Source organism: Halichondria panicea, chromosome 4, assembly GCF_963675165.1.
Source record: "Halichondria panicea chromosome 4, odHalPani1.1, whole genome shotgun sequence".
Taxonomy (NCBI): Eukaryota; Metazoa; Porifera; class Demospongiae; order Suberitida; family Halichondriidae; genus Halichondria; species Halichondria panicea.
This window is the reverse complement of record NC_087380.1, coordinates 3,022,526-3,048,427: the sequence shown is the minus strand read 5'-3', so window position 1 is coordinate 3,048,427 and position 25,902 is coordinate 3,022,526. Positions and strand designations below refer to the sequence as shown.

The 25,902-nt window shown below is 42.9% G+C and overlaps 1 protein-coding gene across 2 annotated transcripts; it reads right to left on the bottom strand.

Annotated features, from left to right (window-relative positions):
• Positions 1–2,529: 2,529 nt before the first annotated feature.
• On the bottom strand, positions 2,530–25,902 carry LOC135335312 (mucin-3A-like). Of its 2 annotated transcripts, XM_064530766.1 has the most exons (50): positions 25,762–25,902; positions 25,187–25,474; positions 24,790–25,119; positions 24,442–24,735; positions 24,108–24,386; positions 23,690–24,043; positions 23,368–23,646; positions 23,047–23,301; positions 22,512–22,829; positions 22,147–22,464; positions 21,783–22,097; positions 21,368–21,730; positions 20,146–20,493; positions 19,787–20,095; positions 19,173–19,475; positions 18,818–19,126; positions 18,079–18,381; positions 17,725–18,033; positions 17,026–17,328; positions 16,671–16,979; positions 15,650–15,952; positions 15,298–15,603; positions 14,775–15,119; positions 14,382–14,717; positions 13,485–13,784; positions 13,130–13,438; positions 12,688–13,032; positions 12,298–12,633; positions 10,968–11,264; positions 10,613–10,921; positions 10,295–10,465; positions 9,434–9,550; positions 9,277–9,371; positions 8,936–9,148; positions 8,807–8,875; positions 8,626–8,758; positions 7,501–7,635; positions 7,379–7,451; positions 7,209–7,314; positions 7,094–7,149; positions 6,885–7,032; positions 6,711–6,817; positions 6,534–6,645; positions 5,519–5,672; positions 4,316–4,382; positions 4,130–4,205; positions 3,896–3,996; positions 3,655–3,823; positions 3,291–3,368; positions 2,530–2,986 (listed from the first exon to the last, which is right to left on the bottom strand). In XM_064530766.1, exons 1-50 carry the CDS (start codon positions 25,829–25,831, stop codon positions 2,666–2,668), a joined length of 11,643 nt encoding a protein of 3,880 aa, XP_064386836.1. In that variant the 5' UTR covers positions 25,832–25,902; the 3' UTR covers positions 2,530–2,665. The 2 variants fall into 2 exon arrangements, with proteins under 2 accessions (XP_064386836.1, XP_064386837.1); XM_064530767.1 differs by lacking the exons at positions 2,530–2,986; positions 3,291–3,368; positions 3,655–3,823; ... (7 more) ...; positions 7,379–7,451; positions 7,501–7,635 and having other exon boundaries at positions 5,535–5,672.

The following is a 25,902-nucleotide window of genomic DNA, read 5'->3' as shown; positions in this document are numbered from 1 at the left end:
TGCCAAATATAGTCAATGCTGACTCATACACAAAAGTATCACGAGCATTTCCTGATCCATTTCGTTCATGGTCACTCGATGAGGACTTACTCTACTCAGAATTAAGTACCAGTACTCCAAACATTACGGATAAACCAGAGTTTTATTTGATGCCAGTGGACGTATCGTGTTGATGCCACATTATTTCTGTCTAGAATCAGTACTTAGCACTCCGCTTGTTGGTCGTTTGCAAGGTGGATTTCAATTGAACTTTTAACTGTTTAATGCATCGTTTGATCCTTTCTTTGACTCTCTTAAGGCAGCAAGGAGGGAAGCTTACCGGGCTGTGATCGGAGTTTGGACTTGCTGGGCAAACAACACATTTGGATCAGACATGGCAACTTCAAACATCAGAATTTGTACGTGGTATAATTCCTATTGGGTGCATGTTAAACGCGTACCGAACCCTGTCTGCTATAGAGTTATAGATGTATGAGTGTTGTCTTGTTACAGGTGCCGCTCCTGATGTTCAGGTCTGCTCTAGCACCCAGTTCCCACAGACCGGTGATGTTGTCCCTGTTGGGTGTTCTGTTTGCATTCCGGAAGGTGATATCATAACGCTGAACTGCACCGGACAGAGTGCCTCGGAGGTATTTTACGAGTGGAGAAATGGTGCTCGTATAGTCGTGTCCACCGGCCTCACCTCTGCTTACTACTGGTGCTAAAGACAGCTACACTTGTACGGCTACAAACTTGGACCATATTCCAGCAAACTTTGTCTCCATGGTTGCCTGTATAAGTAATTGATTTTTATAATTCATGAAATTTTGTAAATGAGATAATGTCAGGTGAGAGCAAAAACAGCACCTGCAGATAGAAGGTGGAGTGAGCTTGTGCCACTGGGTACGTGTTGGCATTAACAAACGAGTACACTCAATTTATCACCATGAATTTTTATTGCAGGTTGCAAGAATGCTGGGTCTGAATTGAACAGATGAATATTTCACTGTTTTGAAAAAGTTGGCCTAGTCTAGATCTAGCGAGATTTTGATTGATTTTTGTTGGTTTAGTTGGTAGATCTAGGCGTATAATAATTATATGCTCTGTATGGAATTATTTTCATTCCTAAAAACTTGGAAACATTTCCCCCATGGTATATATGTTGCTACAAATATTTCAAAGTCTGCTTTCTTGAAATTGTAAGTGGCTTTCTCTACATGTATTAATTAGATTGGATGTCGAATAACCATCTGGTGATCGCTGCTGCATGCCCAGATGCAAGTATTTTCAATGAGGTTTGTTTGTCAGTACTAAATTGAGGATGTTGTTGTTTCTTGTAGGATCAGTGACAAGTTGCTCCAGTGCACAGATTTTACAATTTCACAGAAATAGATCAATCATGCACATCCTCCCATCAACTGTGTGTTTTAGTTTTGGAGGATGGAAGGCGATGGACGACACTCAACAGCAGTGACTTGTGTGAAGTATATAATTTCTACCCATGCATAGAAGTTCGATATTGTTGGACTCCAGATCATGATGTACTTAAAATCATAAGCCGCCTCTTAGCTTATAGTTTAGTATAAGATGTTGGCATTTCAGTGATAGCTATACTAGAAGGTTCATCGATGGTGCAATGACAGCATGAAGGGAGAGTGGAGATCGGATGTTTTTTTAGTGACAGATGCTTCTTGCATAAACACAACACATTTGAGACCCTTGCAATTGAAAGTGTTGAGTGGGGTTCTCTGAGTTAGATACCGTGATTGAGAGCATTAATGACTGTGAGTGTGATGTGCTGAAACTTAGACTGCCTAGAGGTATTTGCATACGGGAGAGCGTTAATGTAGGTTGTGTTTTCCTTGATATCCATGTTGCATTTAGTATAATTATGTACCAACTATAGCACAGGTTTCGCATAGAATGCCCGATTGGTTAAGTGTTAGTTTATTAATCGTAATTGTTTAACCTTACCTGCTACATTAAGACGGGAGTCAAAGAACCAAGGTAAGTGCAGCAACAACTCGAAATTTGAGACTAATCCAAGTTTCTGGCTCATTGCTTCGAGTAAGACTATGCTACTCATCGCTTTCTATATAGGTATTGTTAGCATCATTTAATTCGTTCTGCTGCAGAAAATCATGCAGAGCCAATCAGATTGCAGTGCTTACCTTATGAATTTCAGCACCAATGAGATTGTATAGCCTTTACGTAATGCATTTGTTGGCTTCCCCAGCTCCTCTCCTTCTCTGAAGCAAGCTTTGCTTCGCGATTAGAGACGCGACCAATATTAACGATATTCATAGTTAGTACGCAATGCAGAAAACGAATACTTGATAAGCTTGAAACCTGTCTAGCCCGTCTATCGCTATTACTATTATAATTATGATCAAACTAGAGGAGGTACGACAACATCATGTGGAATGTCAATTAACATGCAGGCCTATGAATAACATTAATGTTACAACTTGAGTAGAATTTAATACCAGCAAAATGAGCTATATAAACAGTGAATTGGCAGAAGAATCCACCTATGAAAATAAGGTAACACCCATGGTTAAAACGAACCAAAACTATGTATGCATTTTAAAATAAAAGGTGACTAAAATTAATAATTATTTGTGCACTGACAGCAAATAAAAATTCATTCCGCAAGCATAATAATAGCGGCACTATAGGTTAGTATCTATGCTAGTAGCTGTGCTTCAAGGCTTTCCTGTGGGTATGAAAATTCTTTCACCCAATTAAAGGATATCTCTTTGTGCCACTTTTCATCTTCAAGCAATCCAGCAACGTATAACTTCTGTGAACCAGACTCAGATGCAGTCTCATCGAATTTCTTTTCATCTTCAAGCAATCCAGCAACGTATAACTTCTGTGAGCCGGACTCAGATGCAGTCTCATCAAATTTAATGGCTTCTTCTTGCATGGTACTATCATAATGATCGTTTTTGCTAAAACTGGAGTGACTTGGCTTGAGCTGAACACCACTCGTCGAATTCTTGCTCTGCATAATATAATTATTCCACAATCTATTTGAACGAAAACGGGAACACACTCCTAATCCATGCCCTGAATCATCAACTACTATAAAATTATAAGTATAGGACACACGTGCAAACACACATAAGTTTAGAGGCCTCTATATTTTTTTACACTGCTAAAAACTCCGGCCATGCATGCATGCATATAATATATATATATAATTATATATATATATATATATATATATATATATATATATAGGTAGGTGCCTGTCTGTATTGTATATTATATATAGGTGCTCCACTGTCTATAAATTTAAGGTATACCAGATTATTTCTTCCTGAGGCAGAAGTTGATACAACACTATCGCTTCTCTTTCTGAACTGCTTCACGAACTTTCTGACCTAAAAATTAGAAGAAACATAAAATCACAATGTGTAATACCGTGTATTATATTACTAGAATATTTTGCGGGTGAAAAACCTTTGCGAATGAGCCAAATCAGCAGAAAAGTTGACCCTTTGCGATCTAACTATTGCATTCTGGCAAGGAACGTGTGTATTTACTAGTTATAATTTAGGTTTTGCGGATTTTATTGTTGCGAATTGATCAACCATCGCAAAGTTTGCAAATGTTTGAAGCTCGCAAAACATTCTAGTAATATACGCTACATATATATATACAACGCACCTTTTCACTCCTGAGCACATGGAAGATGAATACGAACAGGCCTTGCAGTGAGTTAAAGATAGAGAACAACCATGCAAACACAATAGTGCTGCTGTTGACTGAGAGTAGACCGAACACCCAAGTCAGTCCAAGTATTGGAAGGAGAATTAAGGTGGCTTTGAAGAGTTGTCTGCATGCATGTATATAATTGGTATATCAATGTGTTACTGAATGCTGCATGAGAGATGACATGCACACTCACGAGAATAACTGTAAAGATTCTTTTTTCCCACTTCGTTGCATGGTTGACTTTCTCTGTCTATAGACACTGCGCAAAGCAGCCAAGAGGAAGAATATATTCACCTATATAAATTATACAAATAGTTGTTAATTATAAGGGAAATTTCAGTCAACAAAATGTTTTACTAAATAGCTGCTATATACGGAAAAGACACTATAATCCAATGAAATGCATTGCAAGCTATAGAGATCTCACCAGAACAACTAGTAGCATTGGTACAACAAATGCCCATATGGCTCCTTCATCACCGGCACCAACAGCAATCCAACAACTGAATGTACAAAAGGGACGAGTAAATTTTATTGGGGGAGCTGTACATAATTATAATTCTTGTAACAGCAAGTTGTCTATAATTTGGAGATGAGGGTATTTAAAACTTACTACTCTTCTGTGCCATACTGGTCATGAATAATTCCAGCAGATATAGCCACTGGTATCACTGGAACAACTGCAAAAACATATATCGTACTTGTATTCGATTTAAGGCGACACTTTTAAATAATTACGAGGCCAGAGGTAGTTTCTTTTGGAGGTTGAAACGTTAAAGTCCTGGTGTCGCATATTTAGAGGGTCGCATCTATAATTGGAGGTTACTCTACTATCCTCGATTATAATAGGCTGCTTAAAATACATTGTTTCTTGCGGCCTGGAATTGAGGCTGTGGTTTGACCTCTATTTAGGATGCGACATAAACAAATAATTGTCAATGCAGCAGTCGCTACTTTTAGAGGTCAGAAATATGGAAAAAGATCGAGGGTGTCGTATATTTGGAGGGTCGCTTTAAATCGAATAAGTACGATATCCATGCATATCATGAAGGAAAGCACCGCAGGTGCTGATGCCTCGGTGGAGGTGCAAAAGCTACATAACATAAAGCTACTAATAGCTAGCTTTTATGCACATATTGATTATAATTATCATGATGAACATTTTTTGCAGGGGAAACTCAAAGAGTGGGTAATGATCGACGATGAGATTGTTGTTAAAAACGATCGATGCCAAACGTTCGAGTCTAAAATTAATGGCTGCAAGTCAGCAGAGCCTTGCAGCTCTCTTCTCACTCTTGCAGCTACCAATAGCTAGCGTTTTAGTGCAGAGCTAACTACTAAGTAGAGTAGCAACACTCGGTGAACAAGTTTTGCAACGGACTCTTCTGAAAAGGCTGCAATGGCATTCCAAGTATTAAAGCAAAACTAGGCATAACTCGAGAACAAAGCTTTATTTGGAAATCCACGAATTATAAATCCAAGAAAACATGACTAGAAGCCTATAGAAACTCATTTCATTGATCCTTGAGCAGCTGTAACAGTCTACACACACACACATGCACACACACAGACACACAAACACACTACCGTATATACCTCGCTTGCGCATGCGCACCGAGGCATAATTAATCCTCCACCCTGCTTTGAGCTAGGGTTATAAGTATATAATTCACCGGCTCCGTATTAAATGTACAAATAATGTACATTTACGACATGTGCAGTATAATTAGTTTAGCAAAGCGTGTAGAGAAGGTGGTTGCTGATGCACACATTTTTTTGTACATACAAATAGAAGAAAAATAAATGTTTAATTTACCCCATCCAATAATAAAGAATATCCACCATTTCTTGGATATTTCGCTGAAGACAAGCACCAACATCAGATAGAGCATGATTCCCTCACACAGCATCCAAAAGAACACAGTAGTGAACAGGTAGTGAAGGAGAGCAGCCACAAACGCACACGCTGCCTGCAAGTGATGGGGAAAATAAACGATTGAACAGTATAGACTCTTGCTAATCCGGCTCTCCGAACTGACTACGGTCTCCTCGATATATCGGCCATTTTGTTTGGCCCGGATTGCTGCTAGATCACTACTGCACAAAACTCGCAAAATGCGGCCACCTTCGCTTCTGTATATACTGGTCACTACAGTTAGTTCTGACATATACCCAAACCAGTATATACACATAATACGGCTGGATAGGAAATTTGATTACACTTGAATAGAGAGGAGGAGACAGAACCACTAAATGAGCCATTGCATGGGTTCGAGGCATGTTGATCCGTAAATAGCCGCAATCACTTTTGAATTCCGGCCACCTCGCTATAATGCGGCCAAACTGCACTGTGACCAAATTAAAGAGTCTTCTGTAATACTAATATATGTGCGCGACAGTGAATTTCAAGACATGTAACATATGATGCACCCATACGCTAGCTGGTCAGTACAATTAGGGGGATACGATGGATTATAACAAATTATAAGTACGCGTTGGAGTGAAAGGCCAAGTCACGGATCCTATTGCATGCGTATAATTATACTGTATTAGTTTTGCAAGTGATCATGAATGAGCTATAAGTATAAGCAGACACTTTTGCTATCTGTAAAACGTTTGGAAGGAATGTGATGTCATGCATAGTTATATAAGTATACTGACATAGGTATTATTTTTGCAATGCCATAAGCATTCGCAAAGTTCGCAAATGGAGTAGTATTACAATACACACACGTACACAAGGCTCACTCATTCGAGAGAGAAAAAAACTTCATTAAGGTATAAACTGCACAAGCTCTGCACAATTTATATATACATGACTCAAGTTATACCTCGTTGGCCACAGCAGTCTCTACTCCTGACAGGAACACCACGTAACCAAGGAGCAAAGAAATAGACAGGTTGAGATGGATGAAGTTATGAACCTTGGCCAGCAGTTCTTTTCTAAACATGAACAGCATAGTATGCATTACAAAGCTATAATTATAATTAAGTCCTTCAATAATTACCTCAATGTCAAGAAATAGACAATAGACAATAGAAGAAAGAAGACGGAGATGGAACAACCAACATAAGTCACCACCGATAGAGCAAACCTGATCTCTGCAGTTGTGTCCTATGCAAAGACCAAACATAATAATCATGTAAATAACTGATCCAATTAAGTAAATTAGTATGCTCACATTCAGTGCTCCAGTGACATCCATTAGAACAGCAAATGCTGTGAAATGGCTGCTCTTACAGACAACATTAAATACTCTCATTTGCTCGTCTTCTTTCACACTTACTGTAGTCACACCTTCCGTGGACCACGTGCTGTTTGCCGCATCACTGACAAAATAACGATAATTGTGGTAATTCGACAACAATAAACATTAAAAGGACAGCTCACCTAGAAACACTCCAAAATACACATCTTGCATTTTTGGCAACTTCATCTTCAGAAAACTGCAAGAATGAATTATTGTCACTCGCTAGTCCAACTGATATAATTATATATTTATTACCATTTGGGTGGTGAATCTGAAGGTTGCCTGTGTCTGGGAGTTAACTGTCTCTACATTGGAGAAGACTTGACTAGAAATAACCTGTGCTACTGGTCTGGTCGTGTTCCTGTATAAACATACTATATATATGAGACTGAGCAGAACATGACTTAGTACTGTTGATAATATACATTTCAAGGTTGGGTTTTGGAAAAAAATCCTCCAAGTTGAAAAAAAGAATGTTGACTGCTGTAACATCCCCCTCTGAAAATTGAGTAGACATGGTTAACAATTGATTTTGTGTTCGTATTACCTAGAGCGCCTCTCTCTGCAAGAAGAGTAGATGGTATCACAGTTTGAGCTGAGCCTGATTTTTCATTGACTTTGACAATTTCAGGAAAGACAATGCCACCCAAATTAGTAGTGTCAACTTGAATTGCAGATAGCACTAGACGGTATAAATATATGCATAATTATATACTATCATCACCCATGCATGCATGACATATAAAAGTATGCGCTTCAAATCACAATTATGATGCTAAGGATAACTGTGATAATTCCCTCTGATATTTCCTCAGATATATTTGGTACAAGATCTTGTCGATAATTTTGTCTTGCTAAAAAGCACTCGAATTATCATGGTAGGAGAGTAGATGATGTGCAGCATAGCATATTGCATAGCACTCATACTATGGTTACTATAGGATTTGTGGCAACGTAAACCCCTAAAACCATAGGATTGGAAACGAAAATGTTCGCGTAAAATACTCCGCGTTATAATTTATTATTATTATGGGTAAAACTATGAAGGCTTATATATTCATTAGTCAGCATGCTCATTACCTGTCTTGACTGCCATACTGTGCTGCCACTATTCAATGTTGATTATGTAAAGAGAACCTATAGCTAGCTCTAAATGGTCGACTATAAGCCACTCAGCCACTATCACCAAACATAATATAAGAAAGAATAGCCCTTAATATGAAGTTGTAGGAGGTCAATGCCTGTGGTCTTAAAGCAGTTTGAAGGACTATACTGCAAACATTTATGAACAGTACAGCTTATCCATAGCATGAAGCCATTCTATGTAGCATGCACTTAGCTACATAATAACCACGTCAAGCAATGTCCTTTGCTGTTTTGGCTTCACAGCAGAGAAAGAGAAAAGTTGACATAGAGTAATTCAACAAACATGCAGAGTATAAATTAGTTAGTAGTGTAAACTTACTTCTCTAGAGTACCTCCCAGCCCCTGAGTGATCGCTAGTGGAAACAGTTAAACACAACCACAGAATGGTGAACCGCTAAAAATATTCGTGATCGCTAAATCATAACGCGGAGTGTTTCAACCGTTTACACAGGGAGGCCCTGTCGTTTCCAATTTCTCTCCTATCTATATTACATAGACTATAATAGCAATATAAGTATGCTATTACCGATGTTCTGTCTCACAAGGGTGATCTCCATCACGTTGCCTGTATCCACAGCTTCACTCTTTAGTGCCAATGACACATACTGACCATATAACTCTGCATTCAACAACAATTGCTGACTCTCAGCAGCAGAATCCTGAAGTAGCTTATTGTTAGTTAATGATCTATATCACCATTATTATACCATTTGTAATCTTTCCCATCCTTCTGTATTCCTCTCATCCAGAAGATTGTTGAGAATGTTCATAACCTCCTGCATGCAAAACCCAATTATTTAAACAAACAAAGTGGAAATGTTTTTACTTAGTCTTACTTCACTAAAATCGAGAAGAGACGTGAGGCTAGCAGTCTCTATGTTTTGAACTAGGTAATTCACACTTGACTTGACAATCAAATTAGTAGTGCTGAGGTCTTGGGGGAATATGGTTGAGCCTCCTGTTGCATTTACACTAGTAGCCTCCGTAAGAGAAACAAGAAGGTTATCAACTTCGTTTTGAGGTGCATTTCTAGAAAATATTTCATTTGCCTGAATGGGAAATGAATACTATACTGGTGAAAGAGCGTCATACATGCGTTCTATATATAGATGACAATGCTATACATGTATGTATTCGTGTTAAATACTGACAGTAACAGTAACTGAACAAATCTTACCGTGTTATTAAGTGCGCTGATTACTTCCCTAGTGCAGTTATCTGTATTCACTGCTTCCCACACACCTTCAAATGTACAGAAACGATTCGCAGTACCTATAATAATTATAATATGCACATTAACACACATGCATGCTGTCACCTGGAATTAATGATACCTAAAGTTGTTCCATTTCCATTTTGTGGGCATTGCCGGGAATGGGAAAAGCCAGCCAAAGTGGTAGGGAAGACAAGCCCCCATACAGAATCACTTTCAGCTTCACAATCAATCACGACTACAGTTATTAAAATTTATGATTAACATCAGTTGCTATTACCATGCATGAACAAGTATGAGGATGCAATCTCAAGGCCGGCATGCAGCCCTCCCTCAGATATACCGTATAGTGGAAAATGTTCGCGGGTGCCCTCAAATGATATTTTCGTTGGTTGAAATATCAATGCAAGGAAACCACACCTACCAATAGGTTTGCATGTGAAATACTGCATGGTTATTTTTTAATTTGGGCGTTAACTGCTCTGCCCTCGAAAAACGCGAAATTGTGCACGGACTTCCTGCTATACAGTATCAGTTTCCGGTGTCCGTTTCGTTTTTCGGTTCTTGCTTTTCCATGCACCACCAAACTGTCTACTCTGAACACATTAGTTTCAGCCAGAAGGTACAAATTAACGAGCCACTGTGTCTGCATGTGTATACATGCAATGCTGAGGTGGGGTATTCTCTGGTATAAGGGTGATCGAAGTTTTTGCGGTAATCAGATTCTGGTATCTCAGCAGAAATTGAAAAAAGACTGCTGACAACAATTCAACCACCAAGGATCTTTACACTATAATTATATACTCAACCGTCCACGGGTGCATGCATTGAAAGGCAGGACACTTAAAACAAAAACGGAAACTGAAAATGGTATATCTGAGCTATTATGTACTTCTTAATTGTTACCGGTCATGAATAAATTAATATACAAGACCAGCACAAAAATGATGGGCACATTAAACATAATTATAATCAAACGTACGAGTACATGTTGGTTCACTGCCACTCCAGATTGCATCAGCTTGACAAGTCCTAGTGGTGTTTCCAGCATAGCCAGTGTTACAGGTGTAGGTAGCAGTCTTCATGAAGGTAGTCCCAGAGGATGTGTCCACTGCTCCATTGAAGGGGGCCCCCAGGGAACCACAGTCAACAACTGTATATAAGGAATTCAAAACATGCATGTGTTAGCTCATCTAACAATTGCAAACAGGTGGAGTTGTACAACAGACAAGTTCAGAACGGTAATAATAAATCATCATTCTAAAGCCACGTGCACATTACACTAACACCCTTCACTCACCTAGTACAGTGAGGTTGTAAGTATCAGAGTCTGAGCCATTGTTGATAAATGCAGATATGTTTGTAGGGCGTACAGTTACAGTGCAAGTGTAGCCTCCACTGCTCCGTGCTGGTAGGTCCACTGGTGAGAGTGTGAGAGCAGCACTATCACTGGAGGCTATGAGGCTGTTGTTGGGTCCAGTCCAAGAGTAGTCCAGAGTCACAGCAGTCGTCACCACACTAGTGTCATAGCTAGCGTTACAAGTGAGGGTGTGGATAGCGCCATGGTAGACGGGGGTGGGCGAGGACACACTCACAGTGGGAGGGGGGACTGTGGGGGGTAAGGTAAAGGACTGTGAGGCTATGACAGTGCTTACTGTTGACTGTAAGATCAATAGAGTTGCTTTCAGTACTAGTGATGTTCACTTCAGGTATGTTGATAGTGGCAGTACATGTGTACTGAGTGGCGTTGGACGTGAGGAGGGGGTCAAAGATGAGTGTGTTGGTTGTGCCAGTTCCTCCAGATAGTGACTGGTCCGACAAGGTCCACTGTATGAGTGGCTCCACAGAGAGAAGGTCCACCACTGAGACTGAGCAGGTGAGATTTAGGGAGGAGCCAGCAGTGACAGGCTGGGGACTACTAGAGGTCACCTCCACAACCGGGACTGGGAGGTCTGCAGGGAGAGGGGGACATGCATATATATTATACACTGATTGGACATGCACGTGCACATACTGTAGTACATTTATTACACACGTGCACTAGCAACCTACTCTCCCACATCTACTGTATGTATGCAGATTGAGGCAACTTGTATATTGAAAAGAGTCGCTCCTGATGATCCATGATTTTCTGATAGCTTAGAATTAAGGAGCTAGAAACCTTCAGGTATGCTAAAATCTCATTGGAACCAGATAATTCCCTTTTTCAAAAGACCATGGGCATGGTATTTTGTCAAAAAAACAGGCCCAAAATAATTTAACACATTATCTAAGGCCTCTTTAAGCTTCCACAAAATAACGTTATTGGACTAACATAACTATAATTATGGAGTTATATATGGCCGTTTAAAAATGATCTATATTTATCGCTGTTCAACACTACTATTATGTACAATCCATCCATACATACAATATGTTAAAAGTGTATGCAAACCTATAGTATTCACATGCACACTCAGAGTATGAAATCCTAGCTTCTGTACCATATCACACATGCACCAGAAATTAAAGACTCAGAGGGATATGAAACTGGGTCACGTGAAAACATAAACCTGTTGTCGAGTGGCACGTTGTCTTTACTGCAAGTTTTATACAATACTTGGTGGGACTGTATATATCTCTAGAGAAACCTGCTGCCACCATTAAACACATTTGATGCAAAAGTAGACTGTTGGCAAGTGAAATAGCTCCTCAGCAATTCAAAGAGACAACAGCTTGTTTAATTCTTTCAACTTTTTTGACCTCCTGGAGTCGATTATACTTTCAGCATCGGAGCAACCTAGCCTTTGAGAAAGGCATCAGTTCATAGTATACATAGCTAACATTAACCCATCACTGATCGCTGAACCATGCAGCCTCATTCACAAATTAAACCGCCATTTTTACAGCAACGAGGAGTGCCAAAACCTTTTACATTGAGCACATAAGCTCACGCGATCTAGTTTCCTTAATCTCTGCACACACTTACACTGACGAATAACGTACCCTCCACAGTTATGTCCAGGGTGGCTGTATTGGTGGCTGGAACAATGTACGCATTGTTGGGTACAGAGTCCACAGTAGCAGTGCATATGTAGTTGCCAGTGTCACTGAGACTCAGCATATGAATGGCCTCCTTCACAATAATCACACCTTTACTGATAGTGTCATTAGCCGTTACTCTGTTATCGTCCACAGGTCCAGTTATATCTCGTGTCACATTAGTGGGTGTGTCCACTCCAGCGTTGTCAGGGGTAATCATACAGCATAGGATCTGATCAGTGGTTCCCTCGTACAGTGTGGCAGACCGACTAGCACTGATCATCACATGAGGAGCATTGACTGGAGAGGGGGAGATGTTCATTACCACATACACAGCCAATGAGAGGGGCTTACTCTGCACAGTGACTACTGACGAGTTCAGGATGATCCGGTCGGTGATGGCAGTGTCCGGTATAGTGTGTCTAACTATACACGTGTAGGGCCCAGCTTGAGATGTGTGGAGAGTGGGGAAGCTCAGATAACTGATGAGGGTAGCATTAGTAGTGATTTTAGTGACTCCTGTTATCATGACACCATTAGTTTCTTCAGATATGGGTACACCGTCAGGATTGAACCACTCTACCTCCAGTGTGGTACCATCAGCCTGATCATCACCTCTCACTCCTTGACATCTCAGATTGTGATTAGAGCCAGCGAGCACAGTCGAGTCAGGGCTGATCGAGACAGCAAAGTCAGCCACTGCACAGAGGTGGGATCAGACTAGATTGCTAAAAACTACAACCTACGTATGTATTATCATAAGAAAGTCTAAAGTCTACAGCTCCCCTACACTCACCTAGTACAGTGAGGTTGTAAGTATCAGAGTCTGAGCCATTGTTGATAAATGCAGAAATGTTTGTAGGGCGTACAGTTACAGTGCAAGTGTAGCCTCCACTGCTCCGTGCTGGTAGGTCCACTAGTGAGAGTGTGAGAGTAGCACTATCACTGGAGGCTATGAGGCTGTTGTTGGGTCCAGTCCAGGAGTAGTCCAGAGTCACATCAGTCGTCACTACACTAGTGTCATAGGTAACGTTACAGGAGAGGGTGTGGTTAGTGCCATGGTAGACGGGGGTGGGCGAGGATACACTCACAATGGGAGGGGGGACTGTGGGGGGTAGGGTAAAGGACTGTAAGGCTATGACAGTGCTTACTGTTGACTGTAAGATCAATAGAGGTGCTTCCAGTATGATCAATGATGTCCACTTCAGGTATGTTGATAGTGGCAGTACATGTGTACTGAGTGGCGTTGGTTGTGAGGAGGGGGTCAAAGGTGAGTGTGTTGGTTGTGCCAGTTCCTCCAGATAGTGACTGGTCAGACAAGGTCCACTGTATGAGTGGCTCCACAGAGAGAAGGTCCACCACTAAGACTGAGCAGGTGAGGTTGAGGGAAGAGCCAGCAGTGACAGGCAAGGGACTACTGGAGGTCACCTCCACAACAGGGACTGGGAGGTCTGCAGTGAGAGGATCAGTAGTCTGTACATACATGTATGTATAACAATCTACACTGATGTGCACATGAATACTGTAGTACAATTTTATTAGATTCATGCACAATAACAACCTACCCTCCCTCTGCGTCTACCGTATACACAGAGAGGCAACCTGTATTTTTAAAAGTAGTAGAGTCGGCTAAAGCTCTTATCATAGTGATCCAACTTTGGAACAGGTCATAATTTTCAATTTTCGGAAAAAGACCATACATTTTATGGTACTTTCTTCCCAAAATAGACTATATTTAAAACTCCTCTGAAAGGCCTCTCTCTCTAAGCTCTCAGAATATCATGATAAATTAACGTATAACGCTATTGGATTCAACGGAACTAAAGTTATGGCCGTTAAAATGTTCTAATACTGTGACATTGTCAGAGGAATTCAGTATTTAATTTGCTACTTAACAGTTAACAATGAACTCCTTATTCACATGCACACTCTGAGTATGTGCTGATCTAATGCAAATTGTTTTATGGTTGGTTGCTCCGCTTTTAGCTAGCAACCTGAAATCCTAGCTCCTGTACTATATCACACACTCACACTAACGACTAACGTACCCTCCACAGTTATGTCCAGGGTGGCTGTATTGGTGGCTGGAACAATGTACGCATTGTTGGGTACAGAGTCCACAGTAGCAGTGCATATGTAGTTACCAGTGTCACTGAGACTCAGCACATGAAAGGCCTCCTTCACAATAATCACACCGTTACTGATAGTGTCATTAGTCGTTACCCTGTTATCGTCCACAGGTCCAGTTATATCTCGTGTCACATTAGTGGGTGTGTCCACTCCAGCGTTGTCAGGGGTAATCATACAGCATAGGATCTGACCAGTGGTTCCCTCATACAATGTGGCAGACCGACTAGCACTGATCATCACATGAGGAGCATTGACTAGAGAGGGGGAGATGTTCAATACCACAGTGACACACACAGCTAATGAGAGCTTACTCTGCACAGTGACTACTGATGAGCTCAGGATGCTTTGGTCAGTGATGGAGGTGTCTGGTATAGTATGTTTGACTCTACATGTGTAGGGCCCAGCTTGAGATGTGTGGATAGTGGGGAAGCTCAGATAACTGATGAGGGTAGCATTAGTAGTGATGTTAGTGACTCCTGTTATCATGACACCACTAGTCTCTCCAGTTATAGGTACACCGTCAGGATTGAACCACTCTACCTCCAGTGTGGTACCATCAGCCTGGTCAACTCCCCTAGTTCCTTGACACACTAGAGTGTACTCAGAGCCAGCGAGCATAGTAGAGTCAGGACTGATCGAGGCAGCAAACTCAGCCACTGCACAGAGGTGGGATCAAATAATAAAATAATGCTAAAACTAACCAACTGTACATGAATGTATATGATACTGAAGTCTATCTCCTCCGGTTGTTTCTCCATGGTTACGATGTAATCTAGGATTGGCTACATGGAAAAACAACCCTCCCCCCCTCTCTCTCTCTCCCTCTTCACTCACCTAGTACAGTGATGTTGTAAGTATCAGAGCCTGATGCAGGGTTGATAAATACAGAGATGTTTGTAGGGTGTACAGTTACAGTGCAAGTGTAGCCTCCGCTGCTCTCTGGTAGGTCCACTGGTGAGAGTGTGAGAGCAGCACTATCACTGGAGGCTATGAGGCTGTTGTTGGGTCCAGTCCAGGAGTAGTCCAGAGTCACAGCAGTCGTCACCACACTAGTGTCATAGCTAGCGTTACAGGAGAGGGTATGGTTTGTGCCATGGTAGACAGGGGTGGGCGTGGACACACTCACAATTGGAGGAGGGACTGTGGGGGGTAGGGTAAAGGACTGTGAGTCTATGACAGTGCTTACTGTTGACTGTGAGGTCAATAAAGTTGCTTCCATTACGATCAATGATGTCCACTTCAGGTATGTTGATAGTGGCAGTACATGTGTACTGAGTGGCGTTGGTTGTGAGGAGGGGGTCAAAGGTGAGTGTGTTGGTGGTGCCAGTTCCTCCAGATAGTGACTGGTCAGACAAGGTGGTCCACTGTATGAGTGGCTCCACAGAGAGAAGGTCCACCACTGAGACTGAGCAGGTGAGGTTGAGGGAGGAGCCAGCAGTGACAGGCAGGGGACTACTGGAGGTCACCTCCACAATAGGGACTGGGAGGGCTGCAGGGAGAGGGGCAATAAGAGATCAGTACATGCTTAGTATTTACCGTATTTACTGTATAATTATTGGACAGCAATGGTAATTTGATGATTAGAACAGGAGCTAGCTAAGTTCATATAGTATATACAGTGTGCGACTGAACATTTGCACTAGCTAGTTGTATCTAACTGCAAACTTTTGCTAGCTAGAAAGGTACGCGTTGCTTGGTTATTTCAAGGTATAGTCCGGATATTTAGACCCACTGTACTAGAACACCGAATATTTCCGGGATAATTAGAAGTGTCTCGGAAACCCATACTGATTGGACATGTACATAATGTAGTACGTTTATTGTACACATGCACAGTAACAACCTACCCTCCAGATCTATATAGACAGTACAATGATTATACACACGGAGGCAACATGAACTTTTAAAAGTACTATTATAGATCGACTTTAAATAGAGTTCTGATGATCTAAACTATGATTTTCTGATAGCTTATAAGCAGCCCGTTCAGATGGTATGCTCATACAATCTGACCTCATGCACTGCACAGAGGTGGTGGGGTTATTAATGTTAAAACTACAACCTATATACTGCCCATGGACATTTATAGATATCCGTGGACATAATTACATATATGTATCACTTTTACACAGTTTTGAGACAGACATCATATATATAATTATTATTATGCATAAAGCATTATACGGTTACCCCATCCCTTCACTCACCTAGTACAGTGAGGTGGTAAGTATCAGAGTCTGAGGCAGGGTTGATAAATGCAGATATGTTTGTAGGGCGTACAGTTACAGTGCAAGTGTAGCCTCCGCTGCTCTGTGCTGGTAGGTCCACTGGTGAGAGTATGAGAGCAGCACTATCACTGGAGGCTTTGAGGTTGTCGCTGGGTCCAGTCCAGGAGTAGTCCACAGTCACAGCAGTCGTCACCACACTAATGTCGTAGTTAGCATTACAGGAGAGGGTGTGGCTAGTACCATGGTAGATGGGGGTGGGTGAGGACACACTCACAATTGGAGGAGGGACTGTGGGGGGTAGGGTAAAGGACTGTGAGTCTATGACAGTGCTTACTGTTAACTGTGAGGTCAATAAAGTTGCTTCCATTACGATCAATGATGTCCACTTCAGGTATGTTGATAGTGGCAGTACATGTGTACTGAGTGGCGTTGGTTGTGAGGAGGGGGTCAAAGGTGAGTGTGTTGGTTGTGCCAGTACTCTCAGATAGTGACTGGTCAGACAAGGTGGTCCACTGTATGAGTGGCTCCACAGAGAGAAGGTCCACCACTGAGACTGAGCAGGTGAGATTGAGGGAGGAGCCAGCAGTGACAGGCAGGGGACTACTAGAGGTCACCTCCACAACAGGGACTGGGAGGTCTGCAGGGAGAGGGGCAATAAGTACATGTATATAACACACTAATTGGACATGCATATCCTGTGGTTACATTTATTACACACATGCATTAATAACACCTGCACATCTAGTCTCATGAATCAGCCGCCCTTCCTATGGGAGGAAGGCGGCTGATTTATGAGACTATACTCCACATCTATATACTATATATATACTAACACAGAGGCAATCTGTACTTTGGAAAGTACTATAGAGTCGATTCTTTAACTAGAGTGCTAATGATTTTCTGAAGCTTCGGAGCCCGTTGAGATGGTATGCTCAATCTGACTCTACTGCACAGAGGTGGGGTAAAATACAACCAACTGTACATGCACCATGCATGCATCGGTACAAATTCTACAGTCTACAGCCTCACTGACCTAATACAGTGAGATTGTAAGTATCAGAGTCGGAGGCAGGGTTGATAAATTCAGAGATGTTTGTAGGGCGTACAGTTACAGTGCAAGTGTAGCCTCCGCTGCTCCGTGCTGGTAGGTCCACTGGTGAGAGTGTGAGAGCAGCACTGTCACTGGAGGCTGTGAGGCTGTTATTGGGTCCAGTCCAGGAGTAGTCCACAGTCACAGCAGTCGTCACCACATTAGTGTCATAGCTAGCGTTACAGGAGAGGGTGTGGCTAGTGCCATGGTAGACGGGGGTGGGAGAGGATACTCTCACAATTGGAGGGGGGACTGTGGGGGTAGGGTAAAGGACTGTGAGTCTATGACAGTGCTTACTGTTGACTGTAAGATTAATAGAGTTGCTTCCAGTACGATCAATGATGTCCACTTCAGGTATGTTGATAGTGGCAGTACATGTGTACTGAGTGGCATTGGTTGTGAAGAGGGGGTCAAAGGTGAGTGTGTTGGTTGTGCCAGTTCCTCCAGATAGTGACTGGTCAGACAAGGTGGTCCACTGTATGAGTGGCTCCACAGAGAGAAGGTCCACCACTGAGACTAAGCAGGTGAGGTTGAGGGAAGAGCCAGCAGTGACGGGCAAAGGACTACTGGAGGTCACCTCAACAACAGGGACTGGGAGGTCTGCAGGGAGAGGGGGACAATAAGGAAGGAATCAGTACATGCATGCACAGTATAGCTATAAAAACCCACACTGATGATTGGACATGCAAATACTGTAGTACATCACACACACTATAGCTAATGCTATAACCATCCACTTAAATAACTTGTTGTGTTTGGAGGCTATCCATGCATGCTGAAAATGAACGCAGCGATACGGCACCCAGGGGCATGCAGACTTAGAATACACAGACAAACAAACAAAACAACCGAATTCTATATTCTATTTACCCGCTGGCTCAGGCCAACTGTACATATACACCATTGAATTTTTATAAGTACTTCTAAATTCTGATTTCTGTTTTAAATACGGCACCACTGTAATTATACGAAACTTGACTATTGCGCTAATTATAACACCATAAAATCATTTGTTACACCTTCCTCCCTCACTCACCTAGTACAGTGAGGTTGTAAGTATCAGAGTCTGAGGCAGGGTTGATAAATTCAGAGATGTTTGTAGGGCGTACAGTTACAGTGCAAGTGTAGCCTCCGCTGCTCCGTGCTGGTAGGTCCACTGGTGAGAGTGTGAGAGCAGCACTATCACTGGAGGCTGTGAGGTTGTCGCTGGGTCCAGTCCAGGAGTAGTCCAGAGTCACATCAGTCGTCACCACATTAGTGTCATAGCTAGCATTACAGGAGAGGGTGTGGCTAGTGCCATGGTAGACAGGGGTGGGAGAGGACACACTCACAATTGGAGGAGGGACTGTGGGGGGTAGGGTGAAGGACTGTGAGGCTATGACAGTGCTTACTGTTGACTGTGACGTTAATAGAGTTGCTTCCAGTACGATCAATGATGTCCACTTCAGGTATGTTGATAGTGGCAGTACATGTGTACTGAGTGGCGTTGGTTGTGAATAGGGGGTCAAAGGTGAGTGTGTTGGTTGTGCCAGTACCTCCCGATAATAGTGACTGGTCAGACAAGGACCACTGTATGAGTGGCTCCACAGAGAGAAGGTCCACCACTGAGACTGAGCAGGTGAGGTTGAAGGAGGAGCCAGCAGTGACAGGCAGGGGACTACTGGAGGTCACCTCCACAACATGGACTGGGAGGTCTGCAGGGAGAGGGGGACAATAAGGGATCAGTACATGCAGAGTTGATACATTATATAAAACCCATAATTATACTGATTGGACATGAAAAGTACTAGAGTCGGCTCCTTAATTAAGATCAGTAAATCATAAATTGGATCGTCAGAACTCTATAATTATAGTTAAAAGCAGCCCGTTCAGGTGGTATGCTCAATCTGACCCCACTGCACAGCGGTTGGGTCAGATTGAGCTTAATGCTAAAACTATACCTGCGTACACGTACACGTACCATTGAATTATCATAAAACATTTCCATCCCCTCTCCTTCACCTACCTAGTACAGTGAGGTTGTAAGTATCGGAGTCTGAGCCATTGTTGATGAATGCAGAGATGTTTGTAGGGCGTACAGTTACAGTGCAAGTGTAGCCTCCGCTGCTCCGTGCTGGTAGGTCCACTGGTGAGAGTGTGAGAGCAGCACTATCACTGGAGGCTATGAGGTTGTTGTTGGGTCCAGTCCAGGAGTAGTCCAGAGTCACATCAGTCGTCACCACATTAGTGTCATAGCTAGCATTACAGGAGAGGGTGTGGCTAGTACCATGATAGACAGGGGTGGGCGAGGATACACTCACAATTGGAGGAGGGACTGTGGGGGAGTTAGAATTAAGCGAGATATATATAATACTATGGGCTTACTCTGCACAGTGACTACTGATGAGCTCAGGATGCTTTGATCAGTGATGGAGGTGTCCGGTATAGTGTGGTTGACTCTACATGTGTAGGGCCCAGCTTGAGATGTGTGGAGAGTGGGGAAGCTCAGATAACTGATGAAGGTAGCATTAGTAGTGATGTTAGTGACTCCTGTTATCATGACACCACTAGTCTCTCCAGTTATAGGTACACCGTCAGGATTGAACCACTCTACCTCCAGTGTGGTACCATCAACCTGGTCAACTCCCCTAGTTCCTTGACACACTAGAGTGTACTCAGAGCCAGCGAGCACAGTAGAGTCAGGACTGATGATCAAAGCAGCGAAGTCAGCCTCTGTACAATAACAATTAAGGGGAGTCAGTTTTAAGCAACATAAATCTGACTGGTTGAGTACGCTCTCGGCTTTGGTTGGTATAAACAGTAATTACTATAGGCAACCAGTCAACAACTGATTTATTTATCATTTGAACATTAATGAAGACAGTCGTCAACCTTGCTATATATCAGCCCCTTAATTCTGCCTCAAAATATGCATTTAGACCAGTTATAATAATAGAGCTACCGTAAAATCTCGATTTAAGGCGAGAGTTTTATGTAATTACAATTCCAGGGATATAGCTTCTTTTGGAGGTTGAAAAATTATGTTGGTGTTGCATATTTATAAGGGTCGCATCTAATTTGAAGGTATAGCTCTACGTGTATTTAGTCTATTTGCCTCGGACTGAATCTATCAACTGTGAACAACACTATATACTTGTGACACTACTCTGAGCCCATGCAGCCTTGACTTGAAAGCACAGAGAAAAAATTTGGCAACATTGTTTCAGGCCTCATGTTATGGAATAACAATGAGTAGCTAGCTAGCGTATGGTGGGTAATTTTCGTTGGTGCAAATTTTCTATGTCTTTTAAATATTCGTACAGCTCAGGATAGTGACGTTGAACCTATTGTGCCAGCAAAATTTCGCAGTTTTAATTTTCGTAGCTGCTCTACTGATACAAAAAATACGAAATTTCCACCATACGAAAATCGGTATAATTATGAGAGGAAACGGATTGAATCAGTGAATAAGAGTGAAACATATCAACTCACACACTACACATTCATATCATGCACACAAAAGGCTTATAAGCCATACCTTACAACGTACTACAACTGGGTTCTAATATACATGTGTACAGCCAGCACAGCTCTCTTTATGTCTCACCTTCCACTGTGATGGTGGTGGATGTGTTGGTGGTGGTTCCACTGATGAAGGTATCATTCTCAGGCTGTACGCTAGCCACACACTCATACAAGGTGTCATTGCCAATAAAGTCTCTTGTCAATGGCTGGAACTCCAATAAGCTAGTGAAGTTCTGGGCATTATTAGTCATATTAGTAAACAGTCCCACAGTGAGTTGATTTCCAATGGACAGTATGATCCCCTCTCTCCGCCAGACGGGTTCAAGGTTTACCATAGTATCGACATTTGCTGATAGAGTGACCTCACAACTCAGGCTCAGGAACAGGCCAACAGTATAGCGATCCATCATAGGGTCAAAGGTGATCCTGGCAGCAGGTCTCGGGACTGTGGAATAGGAATCAATAATAAGAGACTTTGGAATGAGACAGAGACCTACTTTGCACTCTGACAATGATGGTGGATGCAGTGTTGGTGAGGTCAGAGAGGTCAGCGTCAGGAATGTTGTAACCTGCTATACACACATACACACGGCCATGACTGGTCCTCAAGGGGTTAAAGGTCAGATTAACGCTAACTGAAGTGTCAGAGGTGACTGGAATAACGGTATCAGCAAGGTCTTGTTGTATCCAGGAGACAGTGGGTGGAGATACTAGTGGGATAGGGGGAGGCGTGGCAGTACAGAGGAGAGAGAGGGAGGACCCTGCCACAGAGTCACCAGACACAGTGATGATCACCACGGGGGGTGAGGGGACTGTGGAGGGAGTCAGTATATACATGTATACAGTCATATGTGCACTTACCCTCTACTGTGAACTCGACACTATCTGATCCTTGAGAACTGAACATGATGAAGGAATCGACAACTCTCACGGTGGCCCTACAGGCAACTCCAGTGTATCGAGTGCTCAGTATAGGGATGGTGAGAGTGTCCACAACAGAACCACTGGCAGTGGAGGTGGTGGTGATGGGAATAGTATCTGTGGAGATCTCCCACACAACATCGACCTCTACATCCCTATCCACAGCACTGTTCACGGTGATGGCACAGGTGAGGGTAAGGGGGGTACCAGCAGTGATGGGGGAAGGAGGTGGGGTCAGAGAGACTCCAGGAGTGGGAACTGTAGGGTATAGTAGTACATTGAGTTTGCTCGTAATGATCACTCACTTGTCACTATCACAGGGCGGCTCTCTACAACAGTGAGTGGGTTGGAGAGGGGAGGAGACTGAAGACTACCTGTACATGTGTACGTGTCACCATCAGAGAGTCTCAAAGGGTTAAACGTCAGATTGGACGTTCCGTCTAATGATGTCACTATGACATTATTTCCTGTCATCGCGTTCCCTTCTGAATCCTCCCAGACAGCCTGGGGCACTCCAGTCAGTCCAGATATGACCTCACTGATACTACAGATCAATGAGTACACCTCTCCAGCTGTAGCAGTTCCACTGACAGAGGTGCCAATAGAAATGGCTCCATCAGGAACTGTATGCATGGGGACAGTGAGTCGCATAGAAGTACCAACAAGAACCTAGGGAACTACCAATTAGTTAAGTACGGCTCAGACAGAAATATCAGTTTTATCATTGAAATGCACTTTGCAATTGGAATAACGTACAATGTACTTCAAATCTCAGATGCCAGTAGTCGACAATACATGTATTGTCACATGTACATGTACACTAATTAGCTAGGCTCTCACCAATCACAGACAGTGTGATGCTCTGCTCTCCAACACCATTGGCTCTAGTCACTCGACATGTGAAGGTTGTCTGGTGGAGATCATCTCTGACAGGGTTGAGTACAAGGTCCAGTTCTCTCCCTACGGTTGTCATGCTTACACTTATTGAGTTGCCATCCAACCATTCGATCATGGTAGCGTCTGAATCACTGACACAAGAGAGAGTGGCTGTACTACCCACAGTGAATGGAGGGTTGTCGCCAAGGATCTGAACTACTGCACACGTACAAACAATAATAACAATATAAATCAGCGCTAGCTTCAAACAATTAAGATACTCACCATCATTTAATATAATCTCAGCAGTGTTTGAGGTGCCTCTGTTGTTGTTGACTGTACAGGTGAAGTTACCCACCAGATCAGCAAAGGTAGCAGCACTGAGGACATTCTCATAGGTAGCAGTGGCTGGGTCGGTGACAGTTTGTGTGAGTATGTATCCATTAGAGACAGTAGTTCCATTCCTGGTCCATACCACCTCACTAGCTGGCCCACCATTAGACACACAGGTCAGAGTGAGGCTGTCTCTGCTAAAAATTATCTCATCATTGATTGCAGGAGTACCTGCAGTTTATTATTAAAAAATACAGAAGTACTGTATACATACCTTGTCCAACAGGATAGAGCCCAATAAACAGAGTTTGTGTCTCTGAGCTGGAGTCAGGGAGGTCACATCGATACACTCCTGAAATTGTAGCAGCTGCAGAGGAGCGATGAAGACGTACTACACTGGGTCCAAATGACATGTGGTATCGACTGAGATGAGTGGCAGGGAAGTCAGGTGTGTTGCCATCAGGGAAGAACCACTGTCCAAGGTTGGAGCCACTGCCCTCATCAGGGGAGCAGCAACTCATGGCATTAGTGACACAGAGCAGAGCAACAGCATCCTCACCACCCACACTGTCCAAATTGACCAGGCTGTTGTTAGTATAGAACACTCCATTAAGCTGCAGCATTAACTCTGTGTGCATGAGAGGTGTACAAATAAATATAGCATTGGCTATAGTGCTATATATATTGCATGCCTTGAGGTAAGCCAGTCACCACTGTTCCATCACTTTCTGGCCCCATTCCACTATCGCTAAGTGGAACCACATCGTATGCATACAGAGTTCTTGGAATGAGACCAGAGGCAGTATACTCCCTCATGTCAGTTCCAGAGATGGTTATGGAGGTGGGTCCAAAGGTCACTCTGTACCCAGTAATCTCGCTATTCCTATCACTGCAGATGACTTGATCCCATTGGATGGTGACTGTGTTGGGGGTGAGTGTAGCCGTCAGGTTCTGCACACTCCCACTGGGAGCTGTGAGGGGGCAGGCAAAAAATCACTGTGTGTGTGTGTGTGTGTGTGTGCTTACGTGTAGACAGAGTGGTGGCTACTGAAGTTGTGGTTTCACTGCTACCAGCACCGTTCACAGCCGACACACTCAGAGAATAGTTACTGTATTCCTCCAAACGGAATAAAGGCAAAACATTTTCTGATTGTTCCAGATTGAGAGGTATTGACATGCTCTGTATAGCATCACAGTTCCCAACATAGGTGAAGGAGATTTGGTACCTGTCGACTATACCATCAGGCTGAGTCCATGAGAATGTCAGAGAATTTGTTCCAGGAATGATGATAGTAATGAGAGGGGCCGAGGTGGTGGGAGCTGGAGAGAGACCAATTAATTAGCCTATCAGATAGTGAGAGGTAAGGGACTTACTCAGAGAGACATTAGTGCTAGCAGAAACACTGTCACTGGGTGAGGTGAAACCTCTCGTTGAAGTAACCATAGCAGCACAGCTGTACACGCCAACAGCTCCAGCTATGAAGTCACTGAGATTGGTGGTGCTTTGGTAGGTGAGACTGGTTTGCGTTTGCATAGTTGTCATTGTGTTGTCTATGATAGTAGAGGCTGGATTGAACCATTGCACAGCCACAGTGACAGATGTATCCACACTAGAGTCCAGGACAATGGTGCAGGTAAGCACTACAGACTGACCCGAAAACACTCCAGTGAGTGGCGAGGAGAGGCTGACACTAGGAGGGGGGACTAGGAAGGGGTGGAGGGAGGGGGAGAGAATGAACCGTGATATATACTCATTATTGTAGGGGCTTACCCTTGATGGTCAGGTCAAAGGTATCACTAGCATCAGTCAAAGTAGTTGTGAGAAGGGCAGAGGTCACTGTCACCGTCACCGTACACACATACTGACCCGAGCTTGATAGCGTCAAAGGGAAAAAATTCAACAGGGGATCATTTCCACCAACTGATGTTCCTCCCCTAGTCCACTCATACATAATGGTTGGATTCAGAGACTCCCCTCCAGTCACATTACAAGTGAGGGAGTAGCTCTGACCAGGAGTTGCAGTGCCATTGGAGGTGATCATTGCCGTGATGCTAGTAGCTATAAAGGAGAACATTAGACCGTGCATGCAATCATAACACAATGACTTCATTTGCGAACTTTGCATGAGAATGCTTAACCCTATGGTATCGCAAAATAATAATTATCGCAAATACCTGTGTCAGAATATTGTATTACGATCTACGATCCTTGCCTGATTGAAAAGATAGCTAAGTGTCATACTTATTATCAACTCAGATGGTTACGGTAGTTTGTGATGATATAATTATGAAAGACACTAGAACACAATATTATTGTCAGTGGATAATAGAGTCTATAGTACTCACTTTGTCCAGAGACCATTGCTCCAGTAGCGATCAGCATCAACAGTACTGCACCAAGACTCATTGTATACATCTCCACACTACTCTTCCCTTGAGTCAGTTGCAGTCTTTAATAATCCTTTACTGATTCCAGTTCGGCACCAA